Raw genomic sequence first — 26,412 nt, forward strand, 5'->3', positions numbered from 1 at the left:
GTTATAAGCGTGTGCACCCACACAAATGCTCCCAAATATATTTTGAGGTCACACAGGCTATATTTAGGGAGCAAATGCGATTAAAATGCCTGCAATTTCGAGCCCAACACCCCATCATGCCAATTGCGTGAGGATATTGTGTTCTCGTGAGGATATTGTGTTCTCGTGAGGATATTGTGTTCTCGTGAGGATATTGTTTTCTCGCGAGACCAGTCGGATCTCGTCACACCCCTAATTTTGAGGAATGTTGGAAACTGAACAACGACAGTACCCATTGACTTGCATTGGTTTTGTGTCCTTACAATGGAAGTGAATGGGTTTAAAATGACAAGAGGGTGAGTAAATGATGACAGAATTGGGATTTTCGGTTGAGCTATCACTTTAAGTCTACTGAGTAATCCGAGGGATGCAGTTGGTGTTGAGACTGGAAGAGAGAATGTGAAAGGAAATGCTGGAGAACAGAAGGGACGAGCTGACTGCTATAAGCCTGGAGCTCAGGGTGGCCTCGGTATCGGTGAGAGACTGGTACAGAGCTTAAAGAAAGGGGGTAACAAACGGGTGCAGAGAACAAAACCCGCTAATGCCGGCAGCACTTAAGAAACGTGGCCCCAAATAAGAGCCACATGACCGGGCTGTGCATTCACAGGGCCTTCTGTCAGTATGCGCCACACACATTGACGCTTTTTTCATTCTGTATCATTTTAGCTTTATCCTGAAGGGCTGTTCATAGGGGCCCTATACAACTACTCCGAAGAATACATGGAGGCCTGCACACATAGAGGCAGATTCTTTTTGGGGAAATGGATAGAACCACCCTGCGCCCTGAAGTTCCCTAGCTGCGGATCTTCCAGCACTCAGGGCACAGATGTGATTGCCGTATTGATCTCTGATAATGTAACTGGAGCTTGATCGTATCATCTGTAAAAACCTTAGTGCTCTGTCGCTGCTGTTGTGTGGTGTTCCTGGATGTGTCTTTGAGTTCCAGAGTGGTTCAGATGCCCCGAGAGAGATGTTAGAGGGTCATAGAAGATGCATGTTCTGTGCTGCCAACCCACCATTTCTTTCCGGAACCCAAATCTCTCTTTTAATTGATATCTTTGTTGTTGAGGTTTAAGTAAGGGTATATTGGGGTTGTAGTGTATTGTGGTTGAATCGCTGTGTAATGATGATATCTGAGGATCCCGCAATGGTTCTTTGATATGGGTAGCTGACATGTCCTGTGGTGTGCTGTATTTCATCTAAAACTAAATCATATTTGCTCACTCTTTACAGAATTACTGGACACGTTTATGACCCCTTAAAGGTCCGATGTGTCATTTTTTTTGCAGGTTCTATTGACTGAAGTGCAATATAATATACATAACTAAGTCTTCAGAGGTGTATTAAGACCTTACATAATGGAGCGTTATGTTTTTATTACCTTAAGGCTTGTCCACACCGGGACTTATTACCTTAAGGCTTGTCCACACCGGGACGATACTTGCGCGCATTTATCGCGGATGTTTAACGACTCGTGACTAGGGATGGGTATTGTTAAGATTTTAACGATATTAGTACTCCTATCGATCGGTCCGGTACTTTAACGGTATTCTTATAGGTACTTTTTGACATGAAAAGAAACAAATTAGGAACTGAATTAACATTGCTTTATTTAAATTAACATAATAAACAATAAATAAATAATTCTAAATAAATAAAATAAACGATTGACAACAAAAGAAATAATATTTTTTCACAAATTCTTCCTTAATCCTTGGGGCATCAAGAGATGAACTAGATTGGGCTAAGCAGTAAAAAACAGTACATATCTCTGTCTGTACATGATGCACTTTTGACAGGTGCTTTGACAGATTTTCTTGTGTTTCCACACTTACAAGCAAAGGTTTTGTTGCACTAGTGGCAACGAGCATTGTCACTGTTAGCATCAACTTTGGTGAAGTGTAACTAGGGTTGTTCCGATAGACGATACTATCGTGTATCGACGATCCTCAGACCTATCGGCAATAGCTGACTCCCTAGACGATAGTTGGCTGTTTGCCAATATATGTTGCAAATCAATATTACAAAAGCGCATTGCGCATTTCTTCATGCGAGAGAGCTTGCAATGCACACGGCTTAGGCTTTTCCTCGCACCATAGAGAGTTTATAATGTGCAGACTTTGAGTTTTCAGTGCACGAGAGAGCTTGTGATGCGCGCGGCTCGGACTTTTCCTCGCAGGAGTTATGCGCGTGAGGGTTTAAAACCACCGCACAAGTTGTTCCCGTTTGGCAATCAAGTAATGACAGCGCACGCCGGCATCAATGACGCATTTGGGTGAATGATATTGACTTATAGCAATAGTTTACTTTCTCTGGTTTAAAAGGTTGCGGTGGTAAGTAACAATGTTGCCAACTGCACTGAACTTAAACTCTGATAGAATGCTAATTTCAGTCACACATGAGCATTTTCTAGACACGTAAGCCTCTGTTTTTGTCCACAAATCCAGCTTGTCATAGATAAATGCGTAATTGACCCGCCCCTCGATACTATCATGTATCGGCGATCCACAGGCTGGCGATAGAACGATCTGATTATAGAGAATAGTCCCCCCCATAGTCACGATTTAAGAGCGTCTTTCCTCTGTGCGGATGTTTGTGTGTGTGCGTGCTGTGTAGACACAAACTATAAGTTCCACAATAATTAATGTTTATGTGGCTGTTAAAAACTCTTCCTCCTTCTCCAGTTTATGGAAGACTTAAAAGGGATAGTTCATCCAAAATTGAAAAATCTGTCATCATTTACTCACCCTCAGGTTGTTTCAAACCTGTATAAATGTCTTTGTGCCAATGAACACAGAGAAAGATATTTGGAAGAATGTTAGCAATTTTCAGTTCTGGGACATCATCCATTACCATTACCATTATTTTTGTTCTGTTGAACACATAATGAGATATTTTGAAGAATTGAGGCAAACAAAGAGATCTCGGGCACCTTTGACTACCATTTAATTCTTCCTACTATGGTAGTCAATGATGTCCCGGAACTGAAAATTACTAACATTCTTCCAAATATCTTTCTTTGTGTTCATTGGAACAAAGTAATTTATACAGGTATGAAATAACATGAGTGTAAGTAAATGATGACAGAATTTTCATTTTTGCATAAACTATCCCTTTAAAAACCCTTAACATTTATAGCATTTAGTTGTATTTCAGGATCGAAAAAAAGCTGTTATAGATTCCAGGCTTTGAAACATTTAAAAACTATAAAGTCAAGATAGTATGCTGAAAAGACAAGGCTTTAAAAAGCAAACGTTTTACTCGTGCAGTTAGAAAAACAGAGCAGCGTTTGCCAAGTGCTGAGGCGATTGTTGAGGTCCTCAGCATGTTTTTATCGCACATTATTATTAGTGTTTACTGTTGTGTTCTGAAGAGAATGGGGTAAGTGCCTGTCTCTGCACGTGTGCACTCCCTCTTCACCGCACTGAGATTTTGCTGGCAGGGATGTCCTGTAGAGAACTCGGGGAGAGGATCTTAATAATTCAGCAGAGTTTCTTCCTAACTTGCCGAACTTGGCACGCGAGGGCAGAGGACTTTCGGTAAGCTGCTCTGAATTTAGCAGTAGCCAGACATGCATGTGCTTGAAGGTGAAATTTCTCAGACGCTGTGAGAAGTGCGTTGAATGGCCACATTGTAGACATTTATAAATGATGTGACGTAGGATTTATGTATTGATCAGGTCATAACCTTCTATCTGCTTTGTTGTTTCATGTAATATCTTATTGGCTCTGGTTGGTCTCTCACCGCAGGTATACAAAGGCCTGAATATCATCACCAATAAGGTTACAGAAGAGGAACAAGCGCAGTGTCCCCATCACATGATCAGCTTTGTGGATCCGTTGGTCAGTGGATACACGGTGGTGGACTTCAGAAACAAAGCTCTCTCTCTCATATCCTTCCTGTTGCGTCAGTGCTGCACTTCAAAGTTCAGTTCCAGACTGGTGTACGTCGAAGGAAATTATTCAAGGCATTTTTTGCTGTTGTCTCATTAAAGATGTCCCTGTGTGCCTTGTGTGAGTCAGCAGCTCGGTCTTAAAGCCACACTTGCATTCAGGGTTTTAAGTATCTGTCCAAACCACATGCATTTTGAGGTAGTTTTCCACCACACAAGAATGTTTTGTGGTGTCATTCTCCAGATGTGAGAGGACATGCTTTTAAAACCGACTAGTTGTTGGTTTTCTGAATGGCTAGTGGGTCTTAAGGCAGTCTTTCATAGTCAAGTCCACTTGACACAGTGTACCCCAAAATAACAATTCTGTAAATTTGTCGCCCACGTGTCATTTAAAACCTGTAAATGACTCATTCTTCTGTGGAACACTAAAGAAGATATTTTGAGAAATGTCTCTGTGGTTTTGTGTCCATACAATGGAAATGAATGAGGGTCAATGTTGTTTGGTTACCAACATTCTTCAGAATATCTTCTTTTGTGTTCTGCTTAAAAAAGAAAGTCATAGGTTTGGAATGACATGAGGATGAGCAAGTACATTTTTTTTAGGTGAACTATTCCTTTTAAAGGCTATTACATGTTGTGTGTTGTCATAAACGGCTATACAGAAAGCAACATAGTGAAAAAGAGTAGTACACTATTTTTGTAGGCTTGTTTAACTTCAAGCTGCGCTGCGCAGACGGATCGACACGGTGACATTACAGCATCGCGAGAGAGAATCGAGAGCCGTTTGCTTTTTAATAGCTCACTCAGTACTGCGATGTCATCCGTCGATTGGTCTGCGTTGCGCCGGATGAAATCAAACAAGCCTAATAACATGGATTACCTCATCTCACGTTATCCACAAAGACGTCCTTGGTTTTCCCCGCCATCATGTTCATTTTGTACTGTCAGTGACTAGTAACCAACTGTCATCAACAACCATCTTATGTGTGCCCATACAACTGTTTACATTTATGTGCGCATGCCCAGCGTGTCTGAATGGTCATGTGACATGCGTTTTCAGTAGTGTAGTGTAAACGCAGATTTGTTCTAAAACGTATGTGGAAAAGGCAGTTTGAATGAGGATCGTTTTCGTCTTAAAACGCCTTTTTCGTACGACAACGGGCTAATGTAAACCCCACCCTAGACTGCAAGCATGTTAAATCACAGCATGCTAAAACCACTGCAGTGTTGACACGGCTCCAGATTCATTCCCTTTAAAGCACCGCCGCTTAAAATACTCAATAGTCCATCCTACTCTCTAGTCGACCTTATTAACCCGACCCATCTCCGCTTCCCATAATTCACAGCGCTGGGGAATCCATCAAGTTTATGGGATGGCTCCCTCTAAATAGTTTCATTTCGACATCTTTTTTCTTTGTATAGATGAAATGAATGGGCATTAGTCAGCCTTTTAAGATCACAATCTTCTTAATGAACACTCAGAGTAATTGTTCTTCTAAAATGACATCGGCTCCCTGACATCGGTGACACGGCTTTTGTGTGACTACGTACGAATGCAAATCCCAATATTTTAATTTCTCGGCTTTCGTGGAATTTGCCATTTCCCGCCGCGCCACATGAACGGCTGTGGCATTTTATGAGTGGGCGCTGGGTTGTACTCTCTCCAGACGCTTGCGGCACGCTCTTTCTCTAAATTTAAGGGCATAACTGGAAATGCGCGCTTGAAAGAGAGTGAGAGAGCCGTCACTGTCCTCGATTTCCCCGCCCGTCTGCAGCAGATGTTTGCGAGAGATGAGGAGGATATTAATAGCTGAGGGAGATGCTGTGTGTGTGTGTGTGTGTGTGTGTGTGTGTGTGAGGTGGGGCATTGTGTCTGCAGCACCACTCCTCCAGACATCAGTGCACTCGCTCACCTCAGACTCTCGAGCTGATGAGAAACGATGAGGGCGGAGTGATGTGTTCTAGTCAGCATCACTTCCATCCTGCAGAGCGGTGATATCTGCTGCGAAAGACGGTACGGGCTGCTCTGTTAATGGATAAAAATGGATTAGATTTTCTGTGAGGAATTTGTATGCATTTACATTTTACTTATGATAAATTGTATTTTTAATGAAAATGAAGTTTTATTTCTATTACTAGTGGCACAAAACTGGACACTTGGATTGCCAGTTTTGTTGCGTAATGGAATTTGAACATTCCACTACTGTAGCAATTTCCACTTTCGGTGTTTAAAAATTTGTGGTAATAAATATGCATTAATCCTGCACAAAAGTAATGTTTTAACAATATTTAAAATTTTAATTTCAGTAACATCATCAAGAGAAATAATCAGCCAATATAATTTCTACAGCCCTACACCAGAACATCAGTTTTCACATGACTGTCATGGGTCAAAGATGCTCAGCTGTTTTTCTGTGTCTTTATCTTTCTCAGAATCTTGTCCACACCCCTCATGTCTTCCTCTCCCTGCATCTCTTTTTTCCTTTACTATCTCGGTCTGTATCTGACTCGCTCTCCTCTTCTCATTGGTTTCTCCACCTCAATCCTCTGGGAGAACACAGAGTGATGTGGGTGTGGTCAGCGTGTGGCCGGACTGTGTGGATGAATATCATGAAATTTCCAGATTAGATTTTCCCCAAAATCAAAAGAGAAACAATTTATTTTATATTCGTTTTTTTATTGGGCTTTATGATTATTTTGTTATTATTTATTGACTGCACACCTTCCCTGCCTTCTCGATATCATATATATTTAAAATATAAAATATATTTTAATTGTGAAGTGTGTACATTGTGGTATAATAATTATAGTTTTTTAATATAATTGAACATTACCATCACGAAGTAATGAAAATCACAATTGAAAGGGATTTATCAAACATGATAAAACATCACACTGCATCACTTTAGTGTAGTATGTGCTCTACTGTCATGATAATGCGTGATATCTAAAAATAATTATTTCTTGCTTATCAGATGTTTGTCGTTTTGATTTTGGGGTGAAACTTGACCTGGGCGTGTTCATCTTGAGTCAAAGCCAGCGCTGATACACCTTGTATTGAAGCAGTTATATAATTCCTCCAGGGAAGGAGCATCTAATGCTGTTTATTAGACTTTTTTACATCCCAGCAGAACAAGATGTCCTCTCATGGCACCAGGTCTGGATTTATGACATCACATTACAGTCTGCATTAGTGCTAATGTAGACTCTAATGTCTACGTCTATACGTCTGAGAATATGATATGGGGTTTATTTGAGCGCTATGGCAGCAGTGCACGCTTCTGCAGTCTGACCTATCTAAACTAATGTGTTTGCACATGTATGTATTATCATACATAATTTAGCACTGATTATAACTGAGGTCATTAAATGCTTGTTTTGAAACATTCATTCAGTCGGAGTGTTTTAAAGCCAGCGTGAAATGGATGTTGCAATAGTATTTTTCCCGTATTGTGTGGCGTATATCTAAGTGAAATGGCTCCGGGAGTGAGGGAAAAAATGGCGGGACTTTTTGTTCTTCAGGAATTGATTTAATCATTGGAAGTCTGGCCATAGAACAGATCAATATAGTCCCACTCCTCTGCCAAAGCATGCATAATACAGAAAGGAGATGTTGTTTGAAGAGATATTTTGAGTTGGAAAAGGTAAGTGTTTTCCATAAAAGATAGTGAGGGCATATAAAAAATTATAAATCATTTACATTAACCATTGCAATATTCCATAAAAATAATTGTCAGGTTTGATTTCACGGTGACTTACGTTCCTTAATGTGAAACATAGAGGACATGCATCGTCGGAAAAAACTTCCCATCATCGTCGGAGGCACGAACTACTACATTGAGTCGATTTTATGGAAAATACTCATTGACTCTGGGGTAAATATGAACTATCCATCTTCTTTATTTGGGAATGACATCTTTAGCATTATTTGGACACATCCAGTTTTCTCAACCATGTATGAGTTATGATCATTAACAGAAGACGAAAAGCTCTTTAATTATAGTAATCAAGTTTGCAGACATTCCTGTGTAATAAGTTTCACAGAGTAAAAGTAAAAATCAGATTTCCTTCATGGGTACTTCTTCAAATAAGTCTTTGGTGTAATATAACCCATTATTAGTGTCTTTCTCTAAGTCTGTTGGCAGAGATGATCTAAACGAGTTCACCTCTGTCTGGCCTTCCGCAGGGGAGTGACACAGAGTCAGAAAGGGGTGTGGCTTCCGAATCAAGGGAGGATCTTGAGAAATTAGGAGGTCCTGAACTTCACAGACGGCTGAAGGAAGTGGACCCCGACATGGCAGCCTTATTACACCCTCATGATGCCCGCAAGATTGCGAGGTAGATACTGCTATGATACCAAAGAGCATGAGGAAGATGATTGAATACACTTGCAAAAGAGATGAAATTGTAATAAACATACAGAAAATGTTTAATAAATTGACTTTCAAAGGACAGTATGATTTAATACCAGCAGGTCTGGGTCTTGGATTCTTATATAGTGTTCACACCAGACGTGACTTGCGCGAATGAATCGCACTATTCGAGCGTAGTTGGACGCTTGAACATTTTGAGTTTACTCGCTTCATTCGCGCATGAAATTCACTTCACAACAGATGCGAATTCGTGTCATGGGAGGGGCTTCTGCCAGGTGGCTCCAGTCGCATATATATATATATATATATAGAGCTCAAATTGAGTAAAGAGCGTTTTTACAACTTACCAGATTGTCCGACCTCCTCACTCTTTCTTCCAAGCAAGATCCTTTTTATTCCTGTTTCGATAAAAGTAAGATGTATCTTACAACTCCGGGTATCCACATACAGCGACGATGATTTTGTCCTCCATTGTTATTTCGGATTTCTGCCTCCGCTCGCTACATCGTAATCACGTCCCTACTAGAGCAAGCTCCTGATTGGTTAACGCGGCGCGAATATTCGCCAAAGTTCAGATTTTTCAACTTGCGCATTTCGTGTGTCAAACGCCCGAAATGCTCAATTTGCGCGAATCGCGTCATTCGCGCCGCGCCGCAGGATGTCCTATCGTGTCTTTAGATTGACTTAACATGTAAATCACTCGCGCTTAGCGCTTCATTCACGTCTGGTGGGAACGCAGCATTAGCGTCTCTGGTGGTCTTAACTTTGGCTTTTGTTGCTGCATCTGTTTCGTCGCCTGTCTTGTTGAATTTCTACCTTCTGCAGCCTTCAAACCTGTTTTCAGTGTTTGTGCAGTATCAAGGGGCCGATTAGCACCTTTTCTGAGTTTTAGGAGCAATGCACTTGGTTAATTGAACGCCACTGTGTCTGCGATATCGCTGCTTGTGTTTACTGTGGTGAAATAACTATTATAGTTCACATTTTTAATAAGCTTTGTGCTATAAATTCGTGGCAGTCATGGCCTAATGGTTAGAGAGTCAGACACGTGACCAGAAGGTTGTCGGTTTGAATCTTAGGGCTGTCGGGTAACGACTGAGGTGCCCTTGAGCAAGGCACCTTACCCCTACTTGCTCCCCGGGCGCTGCAGTGATAGCTGCCCACTGCTCCGGGTGTACGTGTGTTCACCACTTGCTGTGTGTGTGTTCACTACTCTCTGGATGGGTTAAATGCAGAGGTCACATTTCGGGTAGGGGTCACCATATCTGAGAAATAGGTCACTTTCACTTCACTTTATCCAAAGTGACTTGTAGTACATTTAAAGGTATATTTTATCACTTGTGTTGCTAACGTTGCTTGACATTTGAGCTCCAGAAACTATAAATAGTCGATTTTCATAACTTTTACAAACCACGTCAACTCAACTCAACTCAACTTTATTTATATAGCGCTTTTACAATTTTCATTGTTACAAAGCAGCTGTACATGAGACATATTGACTATAAGCAAAACAATTAAAGTTGTACCTGTAAAAACAAGAAAAAGGTGAAAACAAAGAAGACAGACATACCCACATACAAAACACTCCACACACACAATATGCACACGTACTAACACACATAGACATAGAGACACACACACACACACGTACGTACACAGACAAGTACGCACACACACACACACACACACACACACACACACACACACGCTCAGTGAGAGCACACATTTAGGATAAAGGAGAGAGAAGCACAGGTCAAATATAACAGACTATAAATTCCTATATGCAATATTAATAAAGTAAAACTTTAAGATTCTAAAGCAGCCCCCCCGGTCAGGCAGATGCAAAAACAGTATGCAAACGGTGGCGAGGAACCCAAAACTCTAATCGAGAAAAAAAATCTCAGGAGAACCCAGGCCCAACCAGGGGATTCCAGTTCCCCTCTGGCAAAAGCTGCTGCCTCTGCACAAGCTCCAGAGAGCTTGCACAACAAGGCTAAATAAAATAAATAAACTTAATAATAAAATAAATTATAGTTTAAGATTATCATTAATAATCTAATAGCATTTGAAATTTTGTGGTGAAGACATGTCAAGAGACCGCGTCCTTCTTTATCCAGCTCTATCATCTCAGCTCTTGTCAGGTCCCCACTTCCCATTCTCCGCTCTACCATCAGGTCAGGCCATGAACTGCATCCTGCTCGCTGTGGTAACCTTGGAACAATGAGACAAGACTGGCTGAGAGTAGAGTACTGTTCTGTACTCTTTGATGCAACAAGTACATCAGTTGTGTTTTTGGTTCCGGTTGATCTAACTAATGCAGCCTAAACCCTCTGAAGATTTATATTATGGAAGAGTAGTGTATGCAAGATTAAAAAGATGCGTCTTTAGTCTAGATTTAAACTGACAGAGTGTGTCTGCCTCCCGGACAGTGCAGGGAAGACTATTCCAAAGTTTAGGCGCTAGATAGGAAAAGGATCTACCACCTGCACTTGATTTTGAAATTCTAGGTATTACCAACTGACAGGACGCCTGAGAGCGTAATGCACGTGAAGGACTGTAATACAAAAGGAGTTCATTCAAGTACTGAGGAGCTAAACCATGTAAGGCTTTATAGGTAATAAGCAAGATTTTAAAGTTAACGCGATGCTTTATAGGTAACCAGTGCAAGGTTGACAGAACCGGGCTAATATGTTCATACTTTTTTGTACGTGTAAGAACTCGAGCTGCCGCGTTTTGGACCAATTGGAGTTTTTGTAATAAGCCTGCAGGGCAACCACCTAACAGTGCATTACAGTAGTCTAGTCTTGATGTCATGAATGCATGAATTAACTTCTCTGCATCTGACATTGACAGCATATGACGTAGTTTAGATATATTCTTAAGATGGAAAAACGCAATTTTACAGGTGTTGGCGACGTGGCTCTCAAATGACAGATTACTATCGAATAGAACGCCAAGATTCTTTGCTGACGACGAGGGTTTTATGGAACATCCGTCAATAGTTAAACAGTATTCTTGGTTGTTACTTATAGCAGTTTTCGGTCCAATAAGTAACACTTCCGTTTTGTCCGAGTTCAGTAATAAAAAGTTGTTACTCATCCAGTTTTTTATATCGACTATGCATTCCATTATTCGATGGAACTGCTGTGTTTCATGAGGCTTCGAGGAAATATAAAGTTGAGTATCATCAGCATAACAGTGAAAGCTAACTCCGTGTCGCTTTATTATATCTCCTAGAGGTAGCATGTATAATGCGAAGAGCAGAGGCCCTAAGACTGAGCCCTGTGGTACACCGTACTGGACTTGCGATTTGCGTGACACCTCATTGTTTATTGCTACAAATTGAAAACGGTCGGATAAATAAGATTTAAACCATTTCAAAGCTATTCCCTTAATGCCGACATAATTTTCGAGTCTATGTAGGAGTGTGCTGTGGTCAATGGTATCGAATGCAGCACTAAGGTCTAGCAGCACCAATAACGAGATACAACCTCGGTCAGACGCCAATAGCAGATCATTTGTAACTCTGATCAAAGCAGTCTCTGTACTGTGACATGCTCTAAATCCAGACTGGAATTCTTCATTGATGTCATTCCTTTGGAGGAAGGAGCATAATTGAGTTGAAACTACTTTTTCCAGAACTTTAGATATGAAAGGTAGATTCGATATAGGCCTGTAGTTCCTTAGTTCTCTAGGGTCGAGTTGGGGTTTTTTGACAAGGGGCCTTATAACAGCCACCTTATATGCTTTAGGCACATGTCCTAATGTCAGAGATGAGTTAATAATACCAAGAAGAGGATCTATAATTTCTGGGAGCATCTCTTTCAGTAGATTTGTAGGTATAGGGTCTAGTATGCATGTTGTTGATTTAGATGATCTAATAATTTTAGACAGCTCATCTTGATCTACGGTATAAAATAATTGCATTTTCTCCTTAAGGGCGCTGTAGTTAGTTTGTTCAGCGGGTTTCACTTCTGATTGCATTGTTATAATTTTTTCTCTAATATCTTGGATTTTATATGTGAAGTAGTTCATAAATTCATCACTGCTATGCTGATATACAGGATCAGAAGTCACTGACGATTTATTTTTTGTTAATTTAGCCACCGTGTTAAATAAAAACCTAGGGTTGTGCTGGTTTTCTTCTATTAGTGATGAAAAGTAGGCGGATCTAGAAGTTTTTAGGGCTTTCCTGTATTTTTGAATACTATCCTTCCATGCTGTACGAAATACCTCTAATTTAGTTTTCTTAAAGTTGCGCTCCATTTTTCGGGCCGCTTTCTTTAGAGTTGTACACGTTGCATTTTTGAGTGCTTTAAATGGCGGGAAATCTTTACACAATCTTTGTTGCCAGTGTTTTCACCTGATTTGAACTCCTTTAACTCTAAGCAACTGACAGAAAACAGGTTTTGGTTTTCTACACCGCATTCCTTTCTGGTATGTGGCTTCTTACCGCTGGCTTTTCTGTTTTATTGCAACATAATTTGTCAGGTGTCCCTGAATCTGAAGTATGCATTGTTATGTGAACTGCCTCGAGTCATAGAGCTGCACGATTCTGGATAAATTGAGAATCACGATTCTTTTGTTTCAAATGGAGATCACGATTCTCTTACGATTCTGAATGACAACTAAAAAGTAATACATCATATTCTATAGAGATTCGAAAAAATTGTATAAAAAAAGTTTATTAAGGTTAGGTAATATTTAGGACTTTGCTTCAAAATGATTACATATTTCATGGTTAACCTTAAGTTACTATAGTGAGAATTTTTTTACAACAATTAGCATAGGTAAATTCAGTGTTTCCTACAGGATTTTGAGAGACTTGTGGCGCTCATGATGTCACGCCCTAATTAGCATATCTGTGACACCATCACGTCATGTTTGCGTTTGTACTAGTCTTGGCACTTGAAATCTGCTTCGCTTCTACTCTTTGCTCTGACACAATATACTGTATTTTAATACAACTGATTGCTATTCTCACATATTATCTGTTCTGTTGTCAGGCATGAAACGAATATAAAATAGTGACTAAACATGACCCAATAACACCTCATATTTAATACAACCGGCTGTCACTTTAACTGCAGCTAAAATCCTGATTTATAAAAATTACATCGTCTTGACAAAATCACCATACATCTACATTAAAGAGCGTCTATATGCTGTGAGTTTGGCTATATTACTTATTTGCCTCATGCTGTTGTTGCTCCTCTCATCAATGTGTTGCTGTAATATGAGATGTATTTCATTTTAAATACGAGTGATAGTTTTATTGTAGATCGCGTATTTGAATTCAGAAAAATGGGAAAATACACTGTTACACGGAGTTACATCTACACACCGCACAAAACTCGCTGGTAGAGGGCAAGAAGAGCTCGCACACAGACACACCAAGCACATAGAGAAAGGGTTTGTGGGAGAGAAACACTGCTAACCTTTCGTCAAGTCCTGATTAGCTCGGTCAGCCGTTTACGTGGAAAGGCAAGTACAAGGAGGAACGCATATTGAAAACACCGCCACATTTTAATTCGTTCATTGTCATGTGAGAGAATGGCGCTTTGCGTCGAGTGCGGAGCTGCACACAACATAAGAGAGAGAGGCGCTGAGCGTCAACGCTACTCGCAACTGCAGCATGGTTCAATTGTTTAAAATAGTAAAGTAAAAATTTTAAGGAGAATCATGAAAAATCTATTCGTGGCAGCCAGTGTTTATTGTGTGGCGGGTCGCCACGAATAAATCAATGTATGGGAAACACTGAAATTATAGTGGTTACTTTTTTAAATTAGGGTTAGGATTTGTATTTACTGTGAAAGTGATTATTCGCTGTTTGATTGACAGGAGTCTGCAGGTCTACATGAAGAGTGGAGTTCCACACAGTCAGATTTTGGAGGAGCAGCGAGGGCAGGATGGCGGGGATTGTCTCGGGGGTCCGCTGCGGTTTCGTGAGCCCTGCATCTTCTGGTTGCATTCAAACATGGATGGTATGAAAATCCACCAGTCGTCACAGATTGAACATGACTTTGGTATAATTCAGATTTTCATTTCCTCATTCTTCTCTCTTCTGCAGCTCTGGATGAGAGACTGGACAAGCGTGTGGATGAGATGCTGTCTCTTGGGCTGATTGATGAGCTCAGAGATTTTCACCAGCGCTTCAATGAGAAGAAGATTCAAGACAACAGGTAGATCTTAGTTGTGTGAAACTTGGAATAAGGGCGTAAGCTAAATGATTTCAAATTAGAAATGGCCAAGTTTTGTTCTTTTTTGAGAGTCCTTCATTTGGTGTATGGAACTGGGTCATATGTTCCACAATGACTTTAATTCAGGGCGTCTTGATAATCCTTGCACTGTATTACCTCTGAATGAACTGTGAAATTTAATTCACCCAGGCCATCTGACACAATAACAACACAGCTGTTTTTTTTTAACTGTCAGAGAAATACAAGAAAGCGAAGTTTTGCAGGCTGAACCTGTTCCACACACCAGACTTTCTTTAGTCGACATGTTACAGCAGGTTCATTGCCTAGCCGTCTTTTCATTGATGGTGGGGGAAGATTGTCATTTTATAGAGGTTTTAGCAGGTCTGACTTTGAAGGTTTTAAAAGGGAGTCAACCTTGACTGCTGGTGATTCTTGAAACCACAAACAACGGCTCCATATTTAGCTTTGATGACTCTATCTGTAATGTAATGATGGGAATCCAGGATTTTGATATCCTGAAACGACTCCGATAACAGACGTACATGACAGCTGGATTAGTCGGAGTGACTGAACAAGTTGAATGAGTCATGAATGTTTTAATTAACATCAGATTGCATTCAGTTACATTTGCACGAGGTTTGTTTTGAATTTGCAGGAGATTGATGGGAAGTTGGGCCATTAACATTTAATGTGACTGGGACTACTTGCATGTTAGGCCAGTGTTTCCCAACCCTGGTCCTCGGGGCACACCTTCCAGAATGTTTTAGTTCTCTCCCTATATGAAACACCTGATTGATGAGTTGATTCAGTTGTTTTATATCTGGAGAGATCTAAAACATTCTGGAAGGTGTGCCCCGAGGACCAGGGTTGGTAAGCACTGTGTTAGGTTAAGTTTTGTGCTTTGTCTCCCAACTTAAAAAAACACTAATGTCAAAAAATATCTCGTAACTCATTTTGAAATGATCTAAAATATGAAGTTAATGCTGTTTTATCTTTTGAACAAATCTACGTAATATTAAGAAAGGTGTGCCACACTCTTCCGTTGTAGTTGACCGATAAGGGGTTTTATTGGGCAATGCCGATAATAAGAAAGCACTATACCCATATATTCCTTTTTCGGTTGATAATATTAAGAAAGCACGATAAGAGGCAGATATAAAACAAATGCAATTGAATTGGTAAATAAGAGACATCCAGAAAATTGGCGAAACTAAATAAACAATTGTTGTGTTTTACATGGCTATTTTGTAGCATGTAGGTTAGCATTAAAACAGACTTCAACACGTGAAAAGGTGCGTACATGACATTGCATTAATCATGGGCAGCTAAACATGGCTTAATATTAATAAAATATATAGAAATTGAAACATATTAATACAATTACAATACAGTATTTCTATCTTGTCCACATGAGCCATTTTACTTGGTCAAAGGTCGTGAGTGTGAATTTTAGTGGTGAGATTGCGAATTGCAACCAACGGCTCACTCCACCGCTCTCCCCCTGCTTTCAAAACACAGATGCCATCACGTTTTCCCGAAGGAGATAACGTATTTACGAAACACACTCTGTAGAGCAGTTTATCCGTTTAGGGCTACTGCAGAAACAACATGGTGAATTCTATGTAAAGCGGCGGGTATACTTGACTTTCCGCGTCCGTGTCTGTCTCGCACACAAATGTGTCCGCACAGCTTCTTGAGCATACTCAATCGCGGATAAGCGTGGATAGACGAGTTCGACACATGCACAGTACGTCACCGAGTGGACTCGGCTGATTAAAAATTTTTTGCGTTGCGTCCCGTCCGTGCGGTCTCAAAAAATGGGATGCAACAGACGGGGTGTGCGTTCTAAGATGATAAAAACATAACGCTTGATTATGTAAGGCCTTTATACACCTCTGAAGACATAGTTATGTATATTATATTGCATTTCTGTCAATAGATTCGCCATAATTTCTCACATTGCACCTTTAAATGCCGGCTTTACATCCGAGTGGAGTGGCCTTTTTATGAACTAAATACTAACACTTGCGGCTGGACTGAAAAATGATCGTCCAATTGTGAAAATGTGTTATATTCAGATCTGATCATGTGATGCTGTTTTGCTCTGTCCTGTATTTACCAGTACACTTACAATATTTGTTTGATCGTATGATTAATTATTGATTGTCAGTGCTGTCACATGCTCAGTTGTGGATATTGGCGGTTGAGCTGCACTGCGTCTGTGTGTGTGTGGATGTTGATGACACAGCAGTGTCTAGGGTGTGGCTTCTGCTTGATTGATGAACCAGTGGCCGACTGCCCAGCTCTCTGTCCCTCCGATTGCACCCCCACGTCCCGCTCAGACAGTCTTCCTCTGCAAACTCGCCACCCAAGCACTTTTCTCCCTTCACGTCATCCTTTTTCCCTCCTTTTTGTCTGCATCTGCCGCCCTTCCGCTCAGCTTCTCACCTTACACAAGGAGCTGTCGCAAGGCAGCAAGGTCAGACTCTGCCTGTCTCTCCTTTCCGCTCTCTGTCTTGCTCTCGCGCTCTCTCTCTTGCCTGTCAATAGACCCTCCCTTTGTCCCGTCTGTGTCCCTGTGACCGCTTGATCTCTTTCTGTTCATCTGAGCTGCATTACGACTCTCTTTTTGCCCCAGGGCTGGTGTACTGATGCACCCGGTGACCCCATTTCCATACAAATATTGTATCCGGAGAAACGTTGGATATTCAGTTTTACCTTTCGAGTTTACGAAACATTTGGTCATGATATAGTAATGTTCTTTTTTAATTCTATTTTAGCAAAAAATAAATGAATGAGTAACTCATAATACTGCTCAATGTTGCACAGTGACTAGACTAGACACACAGAAAGCGAGCCGATTTTTAGGTCACACAAAAATCACACACAGCAAATCAGATTTTGTATGTTTTTTTTTTACTATTAATTAACGTTATTAATGTAAAGTTTGTTTTGTGAAAATAAGGATTATAGTTTGTCTGGTTTGTGTGTTGGAGCCAGGACTATCAGCATGGCATATTCCAGTCGATCGGCTTTAAAGAGTTTCACGAGTATCTGACAGCGAGTAAAGACATCAGTCAGGAAGAACATGAAAAACTAAAGATCAAGGGTAAGGATCCAGCAAACCTTTCATTTAGCTGCAGCTATATGCTCGTTTTGTTGTTTTCAGTATAGTCCTTCTGAATGAAAAGTGTTTGAGTGCTCTTGAAATTGCTTTGCGTGAGAACTGTTATGAAACCCTTTTTAAAAGAGAAAATCTCAGTCACGCAGTCTCTAAACACTCTCACAATGTCATGTCTAACAGTGCTTTTTTCCAGGGTCAGTGTTTTTATTAGATTTTTTGTGACAGACAGAGAAACCAGCGCTTTCTGTTTTCAAACTGATGTATTTTACACATTTAATATTTATGTGTTCGGATGCACCCTTATGGAATTTCTTGGCCAACAGAAGAGTCAAAAGCTTCTTGTGGATGATGCTTATTGTTTGGGCAATTTGTGTCCCTTTGATTAGTGTTTTGTGTGATTATTAAATATGATTATTACCCAAACAGGAATAGATAGAAGGTTAGTATAACAAAATGGGTGGGTCTAGGTGGGCTTTCCCCCCAGATCTTCCTTTGGCCTCTCCGAAAATGTCTAGCTGACGATAAAAAACACTTCCATTTTAAATAATTCTTATTTGTATGAACTATTCAATAATGATCTGTCATTTTAATCGCAGAAAAATGTGAAAATTATGCCCGCTATGAACGTATTACTAGAAAAATTGTTGCCCAATCAGAATAGCTGATTGCTCCCAAGTCTGCCAGCTCAGTACCAGGCCTGGCTAATACAAGAATATTTCTGACTTGTAAATTATAGTAATTATTTCTAAAAAGTCTGCAGTTTCACATGTAAGAGTGTTTACTCCAGTTTTTTTCACATGTTGCTTTTCTTATAAACAGCATTTAAAATGGCATGCCATTACTTACAGCTGCATGCATGCCAATTCAAACAAGATCAAACATAAAGTAATAGTGCGTAGATCTTGATAAAAATCCTCCCAGGGCAATATGACTTGCTGACTTGGCTAAACGCATCTTTCTGGGTCATGTTTACACACCATTAGGTCTTATATCAATTGCGCCATCCGATATGCTGTTATGCATCTATATTTGTAGTAACAGATTCCCTTAATAGGACTAGGTGTTATAATCCCACTATTTCAGCACAGTTTAATTGTCCAATAGGACATTTCTCACGCCTTATGCATGACAGGGGGAGCAGTCAAGAATATGAATAGAGGAAAGGAGGTCAGATGTTTCACTGGGTTCATCGGGTAGGTATCCTCTGTGTTTGGGGATATATGATATGATATAGAAATACATATAGATATGTAATATGATATAGAAATACATAGCATATTTATACTTACCTTTCCTTGCTATTATCAGAGAGACATCTCATGAGTTATGTGTCCGATCCCACTTTCATCACATCCATTATCCTGGGTGAAAGATGCCTTTTGGTGAGGTGCTGCTGACAAATGTCCTTTCCATGGTTCCCAACAATGCGACACATCATCAGTTGTGCACTTCACCCTCATTGGGTGTTTCGGCCCTTTATCACAAGACACCCTCAACCAAGGGAGGCCCACCACAGGTTGATCAGTCCTGGGTGTGTGTCGCATTGTTACATGGTCATTTGGCAGCCCGTGCTGTGTCCGTCCACCTCAACCACAGCCAGTGGCTTCTTCTTTCCGCACCACTGGCCAGTTCTTGATTATCCTCCACTGGACCTGTCCTCTGAACCCCACTTCCCGAGTCAATAAGCTCATCCAGATTAGTGGCTGCAGCCTCAACAACACTTGCTTTGCTGGTAGCTCTGTGGCATCACACCTCAACGCAAACATACGCGCCAACTCATTGGCTAAGGCTGTTCTAGCCCCACTGGCACCGTTAAAACATGCTCAGTGCCCCCTGTTCCATATGCCGTAACATAACACACAACACCATTTTATTACGTGGTCATTTGGCAGCCCATATTGTGTCCTTCCGTTTCAACCACAGCCAGTGGCTGCTTCTCTCAGCAACAGTGGCAAGTTCTTTGACTATCCTCCATTGGGCCTGTCCTCTGATCCCTACTTTCTTAAGCAGCCTTGTAGTGGAATTGGAAACAAAGCCCTTGCAGCCCACTTCCACAGCGAACACTTTTGCTGTCCAGCCCCGATCTTCAGCCTCTTCTGCCAAGTTGGCATACCGGAGATTCTTTCTTTCAAATGCTTCATTAATGGCCTCTTCCCAAGGTACAGTCAACTCAACTATGATGACTGTCCTACTGGAGTTGGACCACAGAACCATGTCCGGCCGCAGATTGGTCGATGCGATATCCAAGGGGAAAGTAAGTCTTTGCTTTAAATCAACTCGCATTTCCCAATCCCTGGCTATACTCAGCAGACCTAAATCTGGGGTTAAGGCTTTGGCCCGTTTTTTCTGACCCTCTCGAATAAAGGGTTGCCTTTTTAGCAAGTTAGCCTGGGCATTTTGGTGGATGGCATTTGCTGCCACTCTCTTGGTCTCTAATGCTTTAGCCAAGCACTTTAGTACTAGATTGTGGCGCCATGTGTATCTTCCCTGTGTCAAGCTCTTCTTACAATCTACAAGAATATGTTTAAGATTTGCTGGAGCTGCACATAGCTGCACAACAAATACAACCATCACCTGCTGTTTGTTGATCATTTTGCCATTGGCTGATGATCTGTGTATTGTACACTGAAGTTGTTGTTAATACTGTTGTTGTTTTGGAGCAAACATGGATCTACTACCATGAATCTTGGTTTTACGAAAACTATGTCATATCAAAGTGGCATAATAATAATTTCACTTGGAGCCATAAGTAAACATACTTTACTGGGTTCTTATTGTCGCGATGCGGAAAACGCGGATGGAAGCATGGAGGGCAGGCATAAAACGAAAAAAGTAGATAATGTTCTAAAGCTTCATACAGTTATGTTAACAATTACTTAATAATAAATATCAATATTTTATTTAAAATTCAATGCATGAAAGACGGATTGACGTTATTTGATGGCAGAATGAGCTGTAAATGCGGTGAATGCATCTTGAGCACACAGAAAAAAACTGAGATGAGAATGTCTCGGCTTCTAGATTCACAGAACTTTGAAATTTCTTTGATTATAATGTTTATCACAAAAAAGTGGTTGAATAAATGTGATCGCTTGGCACTGTTACATGTGTGCCCTTTCAGAGTTTGCACAGATTCCTCAGACGGAGTTATTGTTCACAAACATTGAAGCCCCACAGTAGGGATGGGCGATATGGCCCTAAAACTTTATCACGATAATTCCTGGTATTTCTTGCGATAACGATAAAAATGACGATATATCCATAATGTCATCCACCGCTGTTTTTTGCGTCAAGTGATAGTAGCTGCATGTAGTCTAGACCCTCAGAAAAACAAATATTATCAAAAAGTAAAACTTACCCCAAATCAAACAGCTCCTAAAATATACCTACAGTGTTTTTGTAAATATAAAATGTAATAGTGAGATTCGACTTCAAAAGGTTGTAGTAAAGAAAAGTTAAATGAACTAAAGCTCAATAAACACATCATGTCATACCTAAAACTGTATATATTCTATTGTTGGGTGGAAACAATCGATCGCATCACGCTGTCAATCACTCTCTCTTGAACTGTGTGAACCTTCTCTTCTCACAGCAACATACACTGAATCTGTCTATGACTCGCGCTACAGAAAGAGAACAGAAAAATGCGGGTAAAAGAAATCTAATTAAATAATCCATGCTTTTATACGCTCATAAACGTATTTAAAATAACGTAATACAAACTCGCATGTGTACCGTATGTAAACAGGCAGCAGTGCTGTGCAAAGTTGAAGTCTATAAAAATATTGTACAAAACCGTTTGAATAAAACGAAAGTAAGGAAAATGGTGTGGGCACACTTAAAGAACGAGAGCTCTGCCATTATCACTACACAAGGAAACTAGCAAACATTACGGACAACAACTAATAAGCAGTGAAGCAAGTTTTACGTTGTTTATCATGTGCTTAGTGTTTGGACTTTTGATCATCCCTTGTATGTTTTGCGATCGGATAACTCCCGGTGCTGCAGACGGGGAGCTCTGTCATCTCATGAAAACATTGTATAAAAAACTTTGCATGCCGTAGTTTACACAGGACTGGCAGGACATGTGCATTGATACTCCTTCATTCTTCATGTTATGTGGTTTACTTTGATAGGTGAACTGTCTTTCCTGCGTCCCAGCGCGACATCTGACTGGTTTTCCCAGGTCACATCACATATGCCTAGTCGGTAACAATGACAGGTGAAAACACGCAAGTCCCTTCGCGAGCATATCACGCTCTAATGAAGGGAAACGAGGAGTTACAAATTGCCCTCATTGTAATCCGTCAAAATGACAGACGGACGGACGGCATTCAGATTTTTCTGTCACTGGTAAAAAAAATCTGTCAATGACAGAGAATTTTTGATTAACGCGACCTCTGGTACACACATGTACAGGAAAATCTGGACCACGGCCAATCAGAGGGGGGTCCGCCCTTCACTCTCTCTGATTGGTTTAGACCATGATTTGGGCCTAATGTGTGTCTGTTGTTGAATCACAGGAAGACTTTCAGAGTCGCGGAGACTTTTTTTCTCCCTCGAACTGCTGGTCGCACCGGTGCGACCTAGATTTTTTTTAGTCGCACCATTGAGAAATAAGGTCGCACTCTAGAGCCCTGCCCCAGGTATACTTGACTTTCTGCATCCGTGCACAAACATGTCCGCACAGCTTCTTGAGCATACTCATCACAGATTAAGGGCAGACGTCCGAGTTCGACACATGCGCAGTACAAATGAGTATGTGTGCTCTACCAGATCGTTAGAGTGCAGCTCTTGAGTCGCGTCATTCACAGACCCACTGCAAATTAGTGATAGAGGAATTCATTTGCCATTGCAAACAATCTGAGCAAACAGCAAGACAACAAGAACAACCTCCAAACTGTATGGAGAAGGATATGCTTCTCAGCTTGCTGTTCTTGGTTTCTGCGTGTTGGTTTTGTATCGTTCTTCTTCGACAACGGCACCCTGCACACTTTCTATGTGTGTATTGACCCCTAGTGCACTTTTCTCCCGCATGTGCTGTTGTACGCGTCACGTCCGCGCAGTCTCAAAAAATGGGCTGCACGCGGACAGTGTGTGCGGACGAACGCGGACCCTTCTGTTGACGAAAATTACGTCATGCGGACAGACAGACCATACCTGCTCCTTGAGACGACTTTCATACGAGCATAATGCTTGCATTTCCTCAACAAGAAAGTGTAAAATAATATTAACTTCATAATCACATGCGGACTCGAGTGTTTTGCCTATGTGTGTTCTATAAATTCCCTTATATGGGCAGTGTGTTTGATTAGTGGCTTTTTCATTCACTTAGCGCGAGATCAAATGCGTTCTGTTGCTTGTTCTGTACTTTTTGTCCATTGCATTCTATTCGCTTTTTTTGTTTGCACACATTGCTTTGCTTTATCAATTAAAAAAAAACAATATAATTTATGCTATCTTGTTTGTTGATAGGCTATACGCCTACCCTAATTAACTTGTTCTTAAACAATTAAAGAAAAAAGTCAGAGTTTAGGAGAAAATTAAATGGATTTCATAAGGTCGTATAAGCTAGATAATTTAAGTCCAGGCACAGACCCGCCAAAGCAAACAAATTCTGCTAAAACGATCCAGTCAGGGATGGTGCATCAGCAAATACAGAAGTATTAATGATCTTAACGTAAGGAAAGTGGAACACATATGCTACATTTTTTTAGCTATATTAAATATTGAATTTGACAGTTTGACTAATACATTCTTTAGTCTTTGAAATGTATTACATACTGTATAGGCCCTACACAAAGTTTTTGGATCGCCTTATGGGCCATTCTTAGTTTTATCCTCTATAATAATCCTTTCAGCAGTCCTGACTGAGTCCCGATGTAGTCTCTTAATGTCTGATTTAGTAGCTGAACCAAACCAGACAGTTATAAATGAGCACAGGACAGACTCGATGATGGCTGAGTAGAACTGTGTGAGCAGCTCCTGTGGCATGTTGTATTTCCTCAGCTGACAAAAGAAGTACAACCTCTGCTGGGCTTTTTTAGCGATGGAGTCTATGTGAGTGTCCCACTTCAGGTCCTGAGAGATGGTAGTGCCCAGGAACCTGATGACTCTACTGCAGAGTGTTGTTCATGTTGGTGAGTGGGGGGAGTGCAGGGGGGGTTCTCCTGAAGTCCACGATCATCTCTGTTTTGAGCGTGTTGAGCTCCAGGTAGGGATGGGCGATATGGCCCTAAAACTCTTATCACGATAATTCCTGGTATTTGTTGCGATAACGATAAAAATGACGATATATCCATAATGCCATCCACCGCTGTATTTTGCGTCAAGTGATAGTAGCTGCATTTAGTCTAGACCCTCAGAAAAACAAATATTATCAAAAAGTAAAACTCACCCCAAAACTAACAGCTCCTAAAATATACCTACAGTATTTTTGTAAATATAAAATGTAATAGTGAGATTCGACTTCAAAAGGTTGTGGTAAATAAAAGTTAAATGAACTAAAGCTCAATAAACACATCATGTCATACCTAAAACTGTATATATTCTATTGTTGGGCGGAAACGATCGATCGCATCACGCTGTCAATCACTCTCTCTTGAACTGTGTGAACCTTCTCTTCTCACAGCAACATACACTGAATCTGTCTATGACTCGCGCTACAGAAAGAGAACAGAAAAATGCGGATAAAAGAAATCTAATGAAATAATCCATGCTTTTATACGCTCATAAACGTATTTAAAATAACGTAATACAAACTCGCATTTGTACTGTATGTAAACAGGCAGCAGTGCTGTGCGCGCTGTGTCGCTATGAAAGCACATGTGGGCGCGAGCTGCGCACGGGACGCTCCGTTCATCCTGTATATAACAGGCAAGAAATCATACTAAACTATTTGTGCACGCACGCATAACATCTAACGAATGTTTAAATAAATACTTTTAGCCAAACTAAATGTTGTGGTGTAACGCATTATGACTATCAACGAATACTTGACAAATGAATTAAATAAAACGAAAATGAAACTAAACATTAACTCGGATGCATCTACAGTGCCAACCTAAACGAGATTTAGAGCTCGTCTTTTAGTGCAAACTCTTTCTCAGCTTCACGTCCGCCCTCCGCTATACCCGTTTTCGCTTCACATATGAGCTGTGAATGGGTCTCACAAAGAAATACGTCATCAACTAGAATTTATCGTTTATATCGCGGGAAGACTAATTCCTTTCGTGTGGGGAATTTCTACCGGTATATCGCAAACGATATAATATCGCCCATCCCTAGCTCCAGGTTGTTGTGATTGCACCAGACAGCCAGATCTGCAACTTCCTGTCTGTAAGCAGACTCGTCTCCATTGTGGATGAGGCCAATGAGGGTAGTGTCATCTGCAAATTTCAGGAGCTTGACAGAGGAGTCTTTTGCAGTGCAATCGTTTGTATACAGGGAGAAGAGCAGTGGGGAGAGCACGCGTCCCTGAGGGGCACCAGTGCTGATTGTGAGAGTCCTGGATGTGAGTTTACCCAGATTTACTAGTTGCTGCCTGTCTGTTAGGAAGTTAGTGATCCATTGGCAGATTGGGGTGGGCACGGAGAGCTGGGTCAGTTTGTCTGAGAGAAGGTCAGGCATGATGGTATTAAAGGCCGAACTGAAGTCCACAAATAAGATCCTTGCGTAATTCCCAGGTCTGTCAAGGTGTTGTAGAATATAATGCAGCCCCATGTTGACTGCATCATCAACAGACCAGTTTGCTCTGGAGGCAACTGATGAGGATCCAGCAAGGGTCCAGTGATGTTCTTCAGGTAGGCCAGGACCATTCTCTCAAACGACTTCATAACCACAGACGTGAGAGCGACAGGTCTGTAGGTCCATCCAGTGATTTTGGATTTTTTGGGGGAACGGAATGATAGTAGAGTGTTTGAAGCAGTGGGGAACTTCACACAGCTCCAGAGATCTGTTGAAGATCTGTTTGAAGATGGGGGCCAGTTGGTCAGTGCAGACTTTTGAACAGAAAGGTGAAAGACCATCTGGGCCTGGAGCTTTCTTGGTCTTCTGCTTCTTGAAGACCCGGTTCACATCCTCTACACATACCTTAAGTGCATGTAGAATGGTGGGGGAGGCAGGAGGTTGGGTTGCGTGGGGGGTGGGTGAATGTGTGAAGTGCAGATCAGAGCAGGTGTAGAGTGTGAGTCTGGTGTTTTCAAATCGGCAGTAAAACGCATTCAGATCGTCAGCCAGTTGTTGATTCTCCACAGACTGTGGGGGTGGTGTCTTGTACTTCGTGATGTAGCGCACATCCCTAACAATGAGGGAGGTGGGGGGACTGAACCCCTCTGCTTGGTTTAGACACTAAGCACTTTTGTGCCATTATACCCATAATGCATCATTTGCCTTCATCCAATGTAAGAACACCTGCCTACTACTTTGACTATCTTACATTTTAGTTTATACATTTAATGTTGAAACTGTGATGCTGGCATTTATGGGAACATGTTCTAACAGATTATCTACAGACACCTCACATATTAATATCTTCATCTCTTTCTTCCCCTGCAGGGATCGAATGTCTCAAGCAGGTGACCCGACGCTACATCCGGAAGCAGAACAAATGGGTGCGCAACCGGTTTCTTAAGAGTAAGTCTCCCTGTCTCACTGAAAGTTTCCTATATATTATAAGTTTCCTAAATATTTTGAGAAATTAAAATATGAATTGCTCTCTCTCACAAACCTGAAGTGTAGGCAAGCTGTGATGGACAAACTTGTCCAGTGTAATGAGTTTTTACTCTT

At 41.0% G+C, this 26,412-nt stretch overlaps 1 protein-coding gene across 1 annotated transcript in view; it reads left to right on the forward strand.

Annotated features, from left to right (window-relative positions):
- trit1 (tRNA isopentenyltransferase 1) overlaps positions 1–26,412 on the forward strand; it is a 59,540-nt gene that overhangs the window by 17,367 nt on the left and 15,761 nt on the right. Inside the window, exons 2-8 of the mRNA XM_057354425.1 lie at positions 3,789–3,929; positions 7,708–7,806; positions 8,118–8,269; positions 14,143–14,285; positions 14,372–14,483; positions 17,498–17,610; positions 26,182–26,259. Coding sequence (XP_057210408.1) covers positions 3,789–3,929; positions 7,708–7,806; positions 8,118–8,269; positions 14,143–14,285; positions 14,372–14,483; positions 17,498–17,610; positions 26,182–26,259 — 838 coding nt within the window. The remainder of the gene's footprint in view (positions 1–3,788; positions 3,930–7,707; positions 7,807–8,117; positions 8,270–14,142; positions 14,286–14,371; positions 14,484–17,497; positions 17,611–26,181; positions 26,260–26,412) is intronic.

The sequence above is a fragment of the Triplophysa rosa genome, linkage group LG16 (assembly GCF_024868665.1).
Source record: "Triplophysa rosa linkage group LG16, Trosa_1v2, whole genome shotgun sequence".
Lineage (NCBI taxonomy): Eukaryota > Metazoa > Chordata > Actinopteri > Cypriniformes > Nemacheilidae > Triplophysa > Triplophysa rosa.